Raw genomic sequence first — 15,173 nt, 5'->3', positions numbered from 1 at the left:
AGGTTGTCCTGTGATCATTTTGAGCAATGGCTGGTCACTGGTTTCTTCCAGGAGGAGAAATCTGTGAAGGCACATTTCTGATGGAAAAAAACACAAGCTTAGTTACCTGTAACTGAAATTCTTCACTACTCTGAATATATGGTCTCCAGAGAGGTCTCCCCTCCTGTCTCTGGCTCCACTTCAAAGTGCGGTCTGGGCCAGGGGCCAGCAGATTGATAAAGCATTTTAAATAGTGACCCATGGAGCTGATTTCAGAGCCCTCTCCTGGCACTTTTGGGACAGTGCAGCCATTAACAGCAGCACACCTTTTGGCAGGGTGCTGAGCCATGCACCATGATGTCAGACTTAATGCTTTCGGAGGGAGTGTATTCAGAAAGTCAAGCTGTAAGAAACTTTTGCTGGCATTCTGCTCTCTGTGCTTTGCCATTCACTACATCTCTGAGATGTGATCGGTTCTTGTTTGCTCCATGTGCCTGTGGGCTCTTTATAATCTTCTTACATTATAAGCAGCAGGTAATACTGCTGCCTATTAAGCTCTTTACATTTCTATACCAACATAGTTAAATATTTTTTGGTGCTGACTATATCACAATTTAGGAGGAATTTTTGTGGGAACAAAAACCTTTTACAAAAGTCCAGACTGTGAAATTTCAGTTTAACCAGGCTAGCCAGGCAACAGCTTTCATCCGTGACCATTTTGTGGTGACTTTTTGAGGAGCCATGATCAAACCTCTGATTTTAACAGGCACTCCTCACTGTGGTTTCTGTTGCCATGCTGTCCCATTTCTTCATGCAAAGAAGCGGCTAAACATCAGCATTTCCATCTGCAGTCAGTTCTGGGCACGTACTGCTCCAAGTCTCCAAACGCTGACCAGGATTTACTTGGACAGCAATTCTCAAAGGGCAATATTTTTATAGCCATCCATCCCTTTACAGATGGTTGAGCAGAAGCAGAGGGAGTTAAGGGAATCCAGCTTAGGTTAGTGTAAATCCAGAATTTAGAACCTCAGAAGTCCTGTTCAGCTGTCACAACTGTCTCAGAAGCTGGCGTTAGAGATTTTCACAGACACCTAGAGGTTTTCTGCTGGAAATGTGGCTTGGCAGGGCCGAGTAGCTGTGTTTGTCTGGGAAGCATGCTCAGAGCATGCCTCTCCGTCAGTCCCACAAGCATGTGGCTGTGACCTCAGCCTTTTTCAAGAGGAGCAGGCGTGTGGAGCCTGGGGGACAGATTGCAACCTCAGGTCCCCATTACCCCCATGGGAAGGGCTGGGTAACTGTGTCTGCTCCCACCTGCTTGTGCTCTGCCCAGTCAACCTTGATTTCACTGTGCTCATGCACCATGAAACAGCCCCAAAGGGAGCCCAGGAACACCCCAGGTACAAAGATGGGTCATCTGCTTGGGCATTCCCACTCCAGAGGTGTCTGGAGGGGACAGGCTTGACTCCCTCCACTGGAACGCATGATTGAGCGTAAATTACCCGCCTTGTGAAGGAGCCCTTTAACCACTTAGCTGCAGTGTGAAAGGCGATAAGCATCCCCTTTTCCCTTGCCCTAAGCGAGTGTTATGAAAGAGTGAGCCCTTGTTTGTGTGAAATAAGATTTATTTTCTGAAAGACAAGGTGTAGGCATCTATGACGGGAGAGGGGTTGATGGAGGAAGGTGCATCCATACAGCTCTCAGTGAGGTGACATGCATCTCTCTGTCTTCCAAATTTCTTAGGGGACCCCATTCTGAGGCTGAATTCCTGTGCTACACAGGAGGCCTCTGTTCCTAACTCATCACCTTCAGTTCTGCCGTGAGCAGCTTGCTGGGCAGGTCAGGTCTGACACTGTTACGCTCCATGCTCATTAAGGACACAGCCTGGTTATAACTGGAGCATTTGAACTCAGGTCAGCACTGAGTCAATGCCAGTGGCACACTCAGAGCTGCTCTTTCCATATGTGGCTTATTCTCTCCACAAAGAAATATGCCTCTTCAAATGAACAACTCTGGGCAAACCTTTGTAGCAGCTGGGACTGAACTGAGATAGAAGGTTTGACCTACTGCAGTAAAGCGAAGAGAGTTTGACTTTACAGAATGTTCACAACAGAGATATATTACTGATTTCACTGAAAATGAAAGTGCTTTGGCTGAACTTTTTATCATAGGGCATCATCTGTACTTACGTAGTGCTCCACTGTATGGTGTCACACATTACTGTTGGAATCAGGCAGGAACTTTGAGTTTGTAACTGGCAGAATCAGTCTTCAAAGCCAGTGTGGTGGTTTTTGGCCTTTTTCCTTCCCCGGGTCCCTTGTGAAGCATCCTGTCTTCTTGGAACTTAATATTGCAAGCTGAAAGGACTCCAGAGTCTGTTTTGAAGACCTCTTATTTCTAAACCTCCTATTTTTTTTTCAGGCACAGCCCCACCATTCACTTCCCCAGGACCTCTGCCCAGCATAGATCACATAAGAACGGGTTTTACTGTAGTTAGAACCACTGGACATGAAAGCTTACTAAGGAATACTTATACTAAAAAATCACTCAGACAGTCCTCTTGTATTGCCATTTAGATCTATCATTCTGATTGATCACTATGTGGTTGGCTAATATTGAGCCTAATTTAACCCTATACGCTCACGCATCCATCTATTCTGTCTATTGTACCTGACATTCTACAAATTACTTACTCATGCAAATGACGACCTAAGGCAACCTTTTACAATATTCGTGTTTAATTATACAAATGGTTTTTGATAAATAAGATTATACATCCTTCCATATGTTTATTTACTCCTTGATGAAAGCAAAATTTAATTTTCATGCAGATTTGTTGGAGAGTGTGTTTAATAAGTGCTGAGTTTTATGTAGTCTGCAGATCACTCTGGTTTTGGGAAGCTGACAAAATCAGTAGGCTTAGTTCATAGAGACATGTGGGTTTTAATCAGGCCTAATTCAAGCAGCTAGATTTTGAAATCTTGGAACTGAAGATGTTGCCTTTGTGCTCATGCAATAAAGAAATGTTGTGAAAATAAATGAGGGATGCTGACTTAACCACACTTTTCAGTGGGCTTTATTTATATTATGGGCTACTGAAAATGTTACCAATTGATTGATACAATAAAATTTTTAAGAGAAGAATATGCCTGTAAAACTTTCTGGTTTTAGTGATTAATTAGAGTTTGGCTTTTGCAATTCAGTCAAGGTGAACATAACTTCACCGTCACACGGTGCCAGGCTGAATGCACTGGGGCTGGGCTGCTTGCATGCATGAAGGAAATCTGTAAAAGGAAGAAACTAGCAGGACTGATGTCAGTATTGTTGTTCGGATGTCTTTGAAAACATCACTGCTGTTGTTTGCAGCTTCTGAAGGAGTCCTCTTTGTATGGCATGACGGACAGTGGTGGGGATGCAGAGTTTGAGGATCAGGTATGAAGAGGACACAGTGCTTGAGACATGAAATCTGCTTCTTTTCCCTAAATGCAGCAGTGGGGAATATTTCCTTCTTCAGGTGGAAAGTCACCTGGTCAACACAGGTGCTGGACAGCCATCAAGGGATATTTTCCATGGGTGTCATGGCGCTACTTTTTTCTCAGTGTCAGTACAGCTGCAGCAGCATCCCTGGCTAACCATGGATGTTTTGTAGGCTTGAGTCCTCTGCTAACCGTTTCTCTGTTTTTGTGTGCCGAAGGTGTGGTCGGTAAACTCAGCAGGACGGACGCCGAGCAGCTGGTCCCGCTGCCGGACGGGCCCTGCCCCTCCTGAGGGCCTGGGAGCTCCCCTCTTCAACACAGTGGCATCCACAGTGGCCGTGGTGAACATCAGCCCCCCTCTCCAGCCAAACGGTGTGGTCAGTATCTACAGACTGTTTTCTAACGATACCAGGGGGACTGATGTGGTGGTAAGTATTGTCAACACTGTTTCTGTTTTCTAGCTTCAACTATTTTGTTCTTCAAGCTGCTACTGCTGTTGCACACGGTCTTCCTCTCCTGCACTCCTGCTGTTAACTGCTCTGCAATGCTCTCTTCTGGCCAAAGGGCCACCAGCTCTTTCGCCCACCTAAATGTCATGCTTCTCAAGGACCTAAGCTCATCATTAAACCCTTCTCATGTGGAGATGTGCTGTGACAATGTGGTGGTAGTCAGGAGTATTGTTCAGGGGTGGCTAACCATCCAAACAAAACACTTTCAGACAGCTCCTGCCAGTCCAAATGGCGCAATTGGAAACTGAAGCCAGTTGGTAATGGTTGTGTTCTTTGGCTGGCCTATGGACTTGAAGCTCAGCAGAAAGTGTTGTACATGACTTTCCCTTTCCTTCTTGTTGGTAAGAAGTATTTAATGGTAAAGTACAGAAGAATAGTGCAAGTAGCCAAAGAACAACTTCTGTGTTTGATGTCTCAGCCTACACATCATTAGGTGTCCAGAAACAACAGCACTCAGCTTAGGGAACCTGCAGGGCTTCAATAGAGTTGTAGAAGAGGGAGATGTGGGGAAAGGTGGAAGGTGCCTGAAACATTTACCACCAAATCAAATACTTGAATAGTTTTTGTCTGTAACACCATCTGTTTGATTTTTATAAGTAGGTAAACATTTGTATGGGATTTTTTCCCTTGTCCCATCTTGCTCAGCTTGGAAGTGCTAGGGGCACTTTCCCAGGTCATCAATCCTTTCTGTGAGCTTAAGCTGCCTACAAATTGCACATTATGCGTTTGTTCCTTCCAGTGCAGTTGCTGTGGCTGTGCCTGATCCAGCCAGTTCATCTCGTTGGTGCCTGTGTGGCCCTCCATTTCTACCCCCTCACGCCTGCCATGCTGCTGGCTCCTCTCCGGCTCTGGCGTCAAGAAGTACCAAGTGCTTTCCTTTGTTTGCTTGACTCTTTCCTTCCTACTTTCTTGCTGCACTCTGCTAAATCACATGCTGCCAAATGGGAGCAGATGTTGCCCCTTGTTGCTGTTTTCCATATATTTTTATTTCTTTGGCTTAAGAAGCTATACCCGCAAATGACTACAGCAATGACGTGAAGTGGCATTTGCTGTGACCAGTTTCAGAACAAGGGCACCATTTCCTTTTACAGCAGGTCTCCCGTACTGAGCGTAGGAGTTTCCTGACAGGCCCACCCAGCACCATGGCCATGTGAGTGCACAGCAGCATTACGCTGGCCCTTGACTTAGAGCTCCTTGTTTCTCCGTTCCTGAGAATGGCATTTGCAAGTTGACATACGGTGGTCACAGCTCAACTCAAGGTGCTTGTGAGGCCACTGATGGTATGGTCTTTCCCTTTGAACAGTGAGTGCCCTTTGACTTCGTAATGGGAGAAAAATGAGTGCAGAGTTCCCCTTACACAACAGCTGCATTAATGTCAGACTTAAAGGACATGTAGAACCTCATGCCCGTCTTTTTCTGGACTTAATTCACCTTCATAACTCTTACGTAGTACTTGTGGTGATTGAAGTTGTGACAAATTCCCTCTTAATTTGTATAGCTGTCAGAAGGGACTGCCACCCAGCAGACAATACATGGGCTGAAACCTTTTACCACATACTCCATTGGCGTGGAGGCCTGCACCTGTTTCAACTGTTGCACCAAAGGACCCACGGCCCAAATCACCACGCAGCCGGCTCCACCCTCAGAGCAGCCTCCCCCACAGATCCGCACTGTTCCTCTTTCCAGTGGAGTGCCCCTCAGTCACCCAATGGCATTGTCACCAGGTAGGAAATGCCACCCAGCTAAAGCTGCCCACCTCAGCTAGGGATGGTGGCAGAACAATTTTCCTGGGTGTGAGCTGGAATTGCTGAGAGCACTGGGTGGTTGTGACAGCTATTCTCCTCCTTCCCAGTGTGGTCGCTGATACCTCATGTGAGCAAAATGCTACCTGGGGTGTGTTTACGTGCAACAATTGCTTTTTTTCTGAGCAGGATATTGGGGGGAATGAAGGCAGAGAGGACGAGTTGTTGTGAGTGGAGGTAACTGTCTGACAGCTGTGCTTGCACAGCCAAAATATTGTGAGACCAACTGGCAATGAAGAGGCAGGTGCAAGGCAAATCCTGATCTCCAAGAGAAAAAGTGGGATCAGGTCCATTCTCTTCTGTAGTACCCAGACACGCAGCAAGTAGGATGAAATATATGGTTGGCTACTATTAAGGCTCTTGATTAATCAAAATCACAACTTTCTTCTCAGCTATGAGCTCCATGTGTATATGGCTTGTTCCCTGAACCTACAGCCAGCAGTGAAGGCTTGCAGTCCTGGCCCAACTGAGGTGAAGTATACAGGACAAGGCCAGAGTGCTAACGTGTCCAACCTCGAGCCTTACACAACTTACAACCTGCGAGTCGTGTCTTACAACTCTGTTGGCAGCAGCGCCTCAGAATGGATTGGGTTCACTACGGAAAAGGAGCGTGAGTATGAGAACTGGTTGTTCACTGATGAGCAATGTTGGCTTCTGATGCACGGGGCTGCAGAGCATCACATGACTTCTCCACCCCTGTAAAAGTTGATGTCCTCAGAAACCTGTTCTTTGGTCACTGTGTCTCTGCTGCCCACTCATTGAAATTCTGCTCTGGGGCTTGGCTGCTCATTCCTTCAAAAATAATTATTTGCTCATCCTCTGATGTCACATCCTCTGTCTTGGGAGCCTGGAAATGTATTGTGTTACTGAGAATGGGCAGCAAAGCTGCGGAACATAAAATGTTCGAGTATTACCAGAAGGGTGATGTGTAGTAATAAATACCTTGCCATAAATAATACCTAGGAAAAGTGGAGATTTTGAAAGAGACCTGGTGATTCTTTTCAAGAAGAATCTTACTGTCCTAATTCATGCCACACTTCTGCCAGGGCTCGTGGAGAGTTTTCCTTGGATGTCATCTGAATGATCGGATCCTTGTTGCCAACGAAGTAAGAATTCACTGCTACCTTTCTAACCACCACAGGCAGTACTTTAAGGCCAGGTGGTGGTCAGCGTGGAAAATTAACATGCAGGACCTGTGCCTACAGTCAGGATAGATTTTGTCATCAACCCTGAATTTGTAGCAGTCTAACATCAGCTTTTACTGAAAAGATCTATAGTGCTGTAGCCAGAGTCATTCCATAACAGATGAGATGGGCATTTCACCTCAGCTTGCCAGGTCAGGGCAAAGGGGATAGTCACTTTTTCCCACATAGTCTCAAGTCAGGATTTCAGAATCACCTTTCTAAAAATCCTTTTTGCATAACTTGGTAGTTCTGCCTAGTAATTACTAAAAAGGTATCTGCTACAACCTTAGCTGAAAATTTCAGGTGGAATAACCCCAGATTTTCTTTAATGTCACCACTGAAAAAAAAAGAAAAAGGTCCTTATCTCTACAGCTGTATTCTATTAAATTGCAAAGTAAAATGCTGGAACATGATAATGAACTTTTAAATAGAGAGAATTCATAATGAACTGGGAGACATACAGGACACAAGGGTTTGAAAGCCGTTGTTAAACCCCCACCCACTAGGTTGGCAGGCCTCCTTTGTCAGTCTTGCTTGTCTTGCCTTGCTGACCTCTTGGCGCCAGGTCCCCTGAGTCACTCCGAACGTCTCCTTCCTCTTGCCCGGAAGGCTTGCTTTAGTGGCAGCGCAGGCAGTTAGCAGCAATGTGCAGCTGAACAAGCAGCTTTCTTACGAGCACATACTGGGCGTGTGGCTTAATGGCAGAGCCACAAGGAAGGACCACCTCAAACCTACATGAAGGCTTTTGTCACGAGCTGTTGAGCCCAGCTGATGAACTCCTCCTCCCTGAAGTGAGTGCCAGATTTCTTTTCTCTCTGCCTGTCACCTGCTCTTGCTTTTCTGAAACCCCATGTTTTCATGTATATTCATGTGTTAAAAGATGATCTTGGGCAATTTCTTGGGGCTTGTAAGAGTCCTCTCCTTACCAGTGCGGTTCCCACAGCCCAGCATGCTGCAGCTGCGCTAGCACAACCTCCTGTGTCGCCCTGTCCCCACCTTAAGCTGGAATTCAAATTGTATGGTTTTTACCACAATGACTGAGGCAAATGAAGGGAGAACCAGGTCTTCATTTGAAAGATATGAGGTATTTCCACTTTCTCAGTGTAGAGGCCGGCATGCTACGGCAACTTTTCTCCTTCTGTCTTCCCTTCTCATAAACATGGCTATGTGAGAGAGAGGGAGTGTATGCGACCGGGAGCTTGTATCGTACAGAGTCTTTTCCTCTGCACAGTACAACAGTCATGCCTGTAAGCCTAGAAATGAGCAGTTTTTCCTTCTTTTGCAGCACCTCGGTACACGGCTCCATTCTCCATTGTCAGCAATTTATCTACCATCCACATCGACTGGAGTCGCACCTTTGTCCTGAACGGCCGCCTGAAGGAGTACGCGCTCACGGAGAGCGGGCAGCGCATCTACAGCGGCTTCGACACAGAGCTGTACTTACCGAGGACATCTGACAAAAGTCAGTTTGTTTCCTACAGCTTTCTCTCTGTGAAAGGACCTTGAGCTAAATTAATATTATTGTGTGCTAAATTTAGGGAAAACGCTCTGTAGCCATCCCAAGCAAAGAGGACAGGAGCATATTACTGAAGTGCATCTGAGCAGAGGCATGAAACAGAAATCCTGGGAGCTAAGCTTCCTCTTAAGTGCTTTACCTGGCTGGGTGAGACTGCTCTGGCTTAGTTTGAGGGTTGAGCTTTCCCAAATCCTGGAGCTGCACTGCAATACCACCCTTCAGGGATACACTCTGGGAAACGCAAGGAAGTCTTCAGAAAAGACTGGAGCCTGATTTTTTCTTTAAAAAACTCTGGAATCAGCCATGTTATGAAGTTTAGTTTCTCTTCCAGAAATTTGCAGCCTTTAAAATAAAAGGAAACTTTATCAATGTAGGGTGAAGAAAAGAAAAAAAAAATCTTTTCTGGTTTTAAGGGGGGTGTTGTATTTTAAAGGATTTTGTCATTTATTTTTTAACTTTCCTTCAGTGGTGCTAATACGTATTTTTTTTAATCAAACATTGTTAACATTTTTGTATCAGGCATGAACGGAATATGAAGGATTTAGAACAAAACGATGAATAAATTGGATGTTGACAGCTACATGTCACTGGGAGAGGGAGGATTGGGTGGTGAAAGAGGAATATAATTAGTGGCAGCGTCGTAGCGGTGACAGTGCCGACGACCTGTCACGGTTCATAATTTAGAAGTGGAATGCCCAGGTGTAAGGGATTGTGAAGCTCTGGTCTGGGACACGGGTGGGTTATGACGGGTTATGTGCTGTGCCTGCCTTGGCTCCTCTCAGACCATCTGTACTGGTGGATCATGGTGACAAAGCAGGACTTCCAGAATTTGGCTTTGCCTGCTGACAGCATTTTCTTTTTGCTCAGCCTTTTTGTTTCAAGTGACCTGTATCACCGACGAAGGGAGCGCCACAACACCGGTCATCAAGTACAGCGCTGGAGATGGAGTTGGTAAGTACGTGAAGAAACTACCTAGCACCTATGGATTTACATGGTTGTGGCAGAAATTTGATATTCTGCACATGCCAGACAGGATGGCATCTCACTGCATGACCAGGGGATTCCTTAGTATCTTTAGGGTATGAGGTATGTAGGTAACGTGCCTTTTTTTGCCACGGATGGCTTTCTGTTTCTTTACAACACGATCAGCTTCAGATCCCTTCTCCAGATGTCTTTTTGCTTATATTTTTACACAAATGTTTAGCTCTAAGATGGAGTGCCTTCTTCTCCTGAATAGAATCTGCTCTCTTCCAGATTCTATTTCCAAATTAAGACTAGCTTGAGTTCTAACCCTGTCCTCCCACATTCCTCTTCAGTGTGACAATGAAAATACTCATCCTCTCTCCTCCCTGCATCCCACCCATCCCAGCAAGGGGCACCCACCCCCTCCTGCCTGCCCACCAACCCGCCAGCCTCTGCAGTGCCAGCTGGGCTGTGTCCCCCTGCCCGGTTGATGAGAACGTCATACGAGATGCTCTCAGGACCTGGTTTATAACACCTGCCATTTCCCTTCTGTCCATGAGGCCTTTGCCTGTGTCGTGGAAGCAGAGGAGTTTGGTGCGATGAAATCCCAGACAGTTGTTGTCTATTGAATAGTAGATGCCTACCAGTAAAAAGTTTTAGGATTTTACCTCCTTAGCTTTCTGGGAAGCAAAGCTAAACACAAACCATTTCCAACTAACTGACATATTGGTTTTAATTCATTTATTTATTTTTTTGAGGTGCATCTTGGGCCTTGTCTTTGCAATTACTCTTTGTGTTTTCCTTACATCCCTTTTCATTCTCTCACTCCACCCTCCTGCAGAATCTCAGGCAAGGATGCTGTAAAGGTGTTATAAAATGTTCCCCATTACTCCACACCCATCACCTCCCACACTCTGCTCCTTTGTTCTGTTTGTTTGTACCCAGAGTGTGCGGCAAACTCGCTCAGCACCACAGGCCACTTGCAGCCGAGGCTGGCAAGCGAAGGTGACGATGGCAATCCCTTAGCAAGGAGTCTGGATTTGCATGTGGGGTTACAGAGCCAGGAAATCCTGTCACTGAGATTTCTTACACTTGGGTTGTGTACGAGCAAAGCCAACCAAGTGGCTGTTTGTTTCTAACAGGTGGGGGAAGGAGGAATAAAGTTTCACGTTCCTTGCATCTGTATTAATTTATCACTCATTCTGGTTCAGTCTTCCTCTCTCTCTAACTGCTCAGGCCTACCACTACACAGTGCGGGAGAGAATGTCCTCTGTCTGTGTCACTCTGAAATTACTGTAGTCATTTCCACTCCTCAAGGTTACTTGGAGAACCCTTCTTTTCTCGCATTCTACCTCCACCGCCTCCTTTCTCAAGAGCTGCTGATGCAGTGGTGATTTCCAGCCTGAGCAGCAATGCCAGAACTTTAAGCAGGGTCTCTGGAGGGCAGTAAGCTTTTTATTATAGCCCGCTAGCATATTGAACCATTATGCCACCTTGAACATAAGTGCAAATAAGCACATGACGACAAAATTACTTAAATTTCTGCCTAATTTATTAGCGAGGAAAGGGACAGCATATTGTTAAACGCTTTCTGAAATAACATTCTCTTTCTGCCCTAATCCCTCTTGATTTTTACAGGTCTGATCTTGACAACACCTGGAGAGAAGGACAAAGCGGAGTCCAAACGTGCGAAATTCTACAACGAGTTGTGGTTTGCAGTGCTGATGGTCGTTCTAGGTTTGATCCTCTTGGCTATCCTTCTCTCCTTAATTCTTCAAAGGAAAGTCCACAAGCAACCCTATGCACGAGACAGACCTCCTTTAGTTCCGCTCCAGAAAAGAACGTCACCCATGAGTGTGTATTCATCAGGTGAAACCCACCCGGTACGTCCAGTAAAACGCAATGTTGAGTATCCATCATGTTACACTTTTATCTGCCCCCCCAAACACACAGTTTGTCTTTCTCCTGCCACCACATTGTTGCACTATTGGTTACCAAATGAAGGGGCTGTTGGGTATAGGAAAAGGGCTGTCTGGTGTACCTACACGGACACGGAGAGCCAGGGGACAGATGCTTAAGTCCAAAAAGAGCCCTGTGGCACCTGGTCTGCAGGCCCTGAAAGGCTTCTGATGCCTGTGACAACCTTTGGAAAATGCAAAGCCACCGACGTCAGCTGATGTGCGCCGACATCTGTGCTAGAGCTGAAAAGGCCTTGGCACGCTGTGAGAAGGTAGGGGACAAAATGTGCTGTTCAGAGGAACCTTTCCTGTGTTCCCACCTGTCTGTGGTGGGTGGCTAACCAGGATCCTCCCGCAAGTCTTTGTCAGGTATCCAGGAAAGGCGCCTGCAAAAGGCAGGACTTAGGACTTACTTTCTCTCTAGTATCCACCCACCGCTCAGCTGGACTGTTGTAGGATGAGCTGCATGCCAGGGAGGTTTGGGGGAGAGTGAGTGCAACCAGGGAGAAGCTGGGGACCTTCACAAAATCTGTGTGTGCATCTGTGCACATAGAGCCACGCTGGGACAGGGGAAAGGTGGGAGGGGGACTGCTATAAAGAGGAAGGCTTTGTCTCATTTTTATTAGTTATAATTCTGTAAAAAGATGGGTAAAAAACATGTTGCCCTATGTAGCAGAGCAGTAGTGTCCTTCCCTTTGAGGAAAAGCAAGGCAAAAGGAATACGGCAATTCTTACGAGACTTGAGCCTGGGAGCAGCAGTGCCTTCCGTTTCTGTGCACCTTCCCAGGCACAGGCTGTGAGATGATTCTTCCTGTCAATTCTCAGCTTCTTTTTCCTGTGAGCGCCATCAAGCAGGATAGTGACTCCTGCATCCTTCACGCATTCTGTTCCCTCTTGTCTCAGTGCCAAGAAGCTGCATCTGTGCCTCAACAAAGGAGCTCTTGGAAACAACGGGATTTGCAGTTTGCCCCTTCTCCTGGCAAAGGCTAAGAGCATAAGAAACTTCATTTTTTAGTCGCATGGTTTCGATTCCTTTTCCTCTACAGCCTGTCACGTTGTGTTGTTCTTCCTGACTTTAAAACGTCTTTGCTGGTGGCGTGCCTGCACCACCTCTTTCCATGTTTCTGCCCCTTCTTTTCTTCTTTTTCCTTTTCCAGAAGCTCATGGACTATATAGAAAGGAAGATTCTACACTGCATCTGTTGACAGGCTTAATCTGAGCAGTCAGGACAGAGCTACTACGAAGGGGCAAAATCCCTCATGTTTTACAATTGTTAGTGAGGTCACGTGGCAAGCAATGCTGGCTGCCCGTGCAGGACATCAGGGACAGTTAAAAGTTAAATAGTGCCTCACCAGTTCCTCTGTTCCCCCACATCCTAGACACTGCTCGCCTTCACAGAGCTGCAGATAATCCACACCCTCTGTAAGGAACCGGCTGCGCCTTGCCCGCCCTAATGCTTTTCTTCCCTCTCTCTCCTCTCAGTTTGAGACCATTGCTGACACGTCCGATTCCTCAAGCAGTGTCACTCTCAAAAGATACACGATGCACTTTGAGGTAGAGTCGGTAGCTTGCACAGTTCCACCATGTGTGATGTGCCAGAGGAGCCAGAGCATGCACGATGGCACCTCACGCTGCATGTTCCTCCTGGTGGGTGAATGTCTTCCCCCTGGTCACAGCAACTGAAAAAGGAAGTCTGCTACCACCCCCTTGCTGTGCAACCCTGGGCTAGCATTCTGGCCGTCAGAAATCTTTGGACCTCTGCCTGTTGGCTACTTAAAAATTAGGGATAGGAAAAAAAAAAATCAGGGGAAGTCCTGTTTTACAAGGTTGGGTGGGTTTTTTTTCCTTTTTAATGATAGGATTGTCTGATGGGGAAAGGTCCATTTTTTGTCTTTCTGTGACTGTGCATGATTTTGGAAGCATGGGTTTCTGTTCTCTTCCACTCCTGCTTTGGTTTTGGCCAGATAAAGTGTTTCAGACCATGCCCTTTATGTCTGATGTATTAGCTTGTGTCTTCCTTGTAGGGGCTGGCAGATACAAAAATTCCAGGAGTTGGTTCTCCCACGAGCCACTGCAATGTCCATATCGCATCTGGGGCACGGAGACCAAGCCAGGGCCAGCTAAGCCGCACGTATTCCCAAGCCTCTCTTCATCGTAGTGTCAGCCAGCTGCTCGACCTCTACGACAAGAAGTCTCTCGCTGAGGAGCCACCTTGGGATGCCATTATTCGCAACCATCGCGCTACTGGTCGTGGCACGGTAAGGACTCCTGGTCCTCTGCGATGCCGTCGTCCGCGGGCTGCTCGGGATTTGTTCTGTTAGAATCATGAAAAGCGCCACGTATCAAAAGGTGCTGGAGATACACAGCCAGAAGTCCTAGAAGGGCATGGTCAGAGATAAGATTCTCAAAATCCTTCCCCCTGGAGTCGCAGGTGCTCACACCCTGCTCTTAGAGGATGTGAGGGGTTCACATGCATCTGTCTATGGTTCCCATTGAACCAATAACTCCATGGACTACCAGGGATATGCAGCTGGAAGAATTCCCTTCTATTTGGTCAACTTGTAGGCTTTTCCTTCCATGCATTTCAGCAAATGTACACGTGTGAGGAGGGATGTCTTCACCTCCTTCACACACTCAGTGCCAGAAGTCGCTGACGAGACTCGCTCTCTGTCCTCTGCTCAGTTATTGCAGAGATTGTGTGAATGCTGAGGGAGGAACCTCTTGTTCTATCTGCTTATCTTGTGCTTATCTTTAGCTTGCAAACACCCATACCACCATCCAGCATGTTGGAACTGGTTTAGACAGTAGTCCAAGGAATTTCAAAAGTGGTAGGAACAGAAGAACAAAAACTTTCTCTTACTTCTGGTGGCAAACAACCCTGACAGCGTGCACCCAGCTGCTTTCTAAAACCAACAGCTACATATACAAAGCCAGGCTCTTCTGTCCACCCTCCCCCTAAGTGGCTTTACACGTCCCTGAACCTGTCTCTGCCCCGTGTTGCTCAGCCACCCTCTTGCAAACCAACCTCCTACAGTGCTTTTCACCAGCTCTTCCCTGTACCGCATGCAGCAGCTTAGGGCTGTCAGCACGCTTCGTTCCCCCCTTTGTCCATCTCGCAAACGAATACAGTGGCTGGTTGAAGAGGCCCAGGACACCTACCTGCAGTAACGCTGCTGGCTATGAAAATCTAGTTGGTCTGGATTCAGGTGTTTGAATGCTTTAAGCTCGTGCTGGGAGGAATAAGAAAACATGCAGAGGGGTAGAAATGCACCTACTTATCTGACAGTTTCAAAACTGGGTTTTAGGGGGTGGGAGGAAAGAGAAATGAGGAATCACCTTTAGTCTGGTACAGCTTTGGCTTACGTGCTTTTTTACCCCCTCCTAACAGTACCTAGATGAAGATGATCTTGTCAATGTCATCAAAGGCTTCAGCACAGTCACCAAGGAGCACACCACGTTCACTGACACCCACCTCTGAAGAGCACAGCCACCTTCTCTAGAAAATGGGAAGAGGGTAACTTGCCAAAGCAGCCTGCATGGCCTTTGTGGGAGGGGAAAGGGCTGCTGCTTCCCCACCCCCTGCCCACTAGTTAAAACTGTTTTTGGGAGGGGAGGTGGGGTGTGTGTGTGTGTGTGGTAAATTAGCCTTTTTTCCCCTCCCTCTCTTTAACTGTATAGTAAAAACTGTTAGTGCCGACACCTCAGAAAGGTAAGAGACCAGTCTGAAAATCCCCGAGTCATACAGTAGTAGATGACTGTGATGGTAGAGGCTCTCATCTTTCACAGCTG

The 15,173-nt window shown here is 46.7% G+C and overlaps 1 protein-coding gene across 1 annotated transcript in view; it reads left to right on the top strand.

Annotated features, from left to right (window-relative positions):
- LOC104506229 (usherin-like) overlaps positions 1-14,862 on the top strand; it is a 305,157-nt gene extending 290,295 nt beyond the window's left edge. Inside the window, 9 exon segments of the mRNA XM_010147113.1 lie at positions 3,671-3,880; positions 5,460-5,631; positions 5,634-5,685; positions 6,156-6,373; positions 8,233-8,409; positions 9,331-9,414; positions 11,065-11,309; positions 13,409-13,642; positions 14,773-14,862. Coding sequence (XP_010145415.1) covers positions 3,671-3,880; positions 5,460-5,631; positions 5,634-5,685; positions 6,156-6,373; positions 8,233-8,409; positions 9,331-9,414; positions 11,065-11,309; positions 13,409-13,642; positions 14,773-14,862 — 1,482 coding nt within the window.
- The last annotated feature ends 311 nt before the right edge of the window (positions 14,863-15,173 follow it).

Source organism: Eurypyga helias, unplaced genomic scaffold, assembly GCF_000690775.1.
Source record: "Eurypyga helias isolate BGI_N326 unplaced genomic scaffold, ASM69077v1 scaffold6362, whole genome shotgun sequence".
Classification (NCBI taxonomy): domain Eukaryota; kingdom Metazoa; phylum Chordata; class Aves; order Eurypygiformes; family Eurypygidae; genus Eurypyga; species Eurypyga helias.
This window is presented reverse-complemented; position numbering and strand designations above follow the sequence as displayed.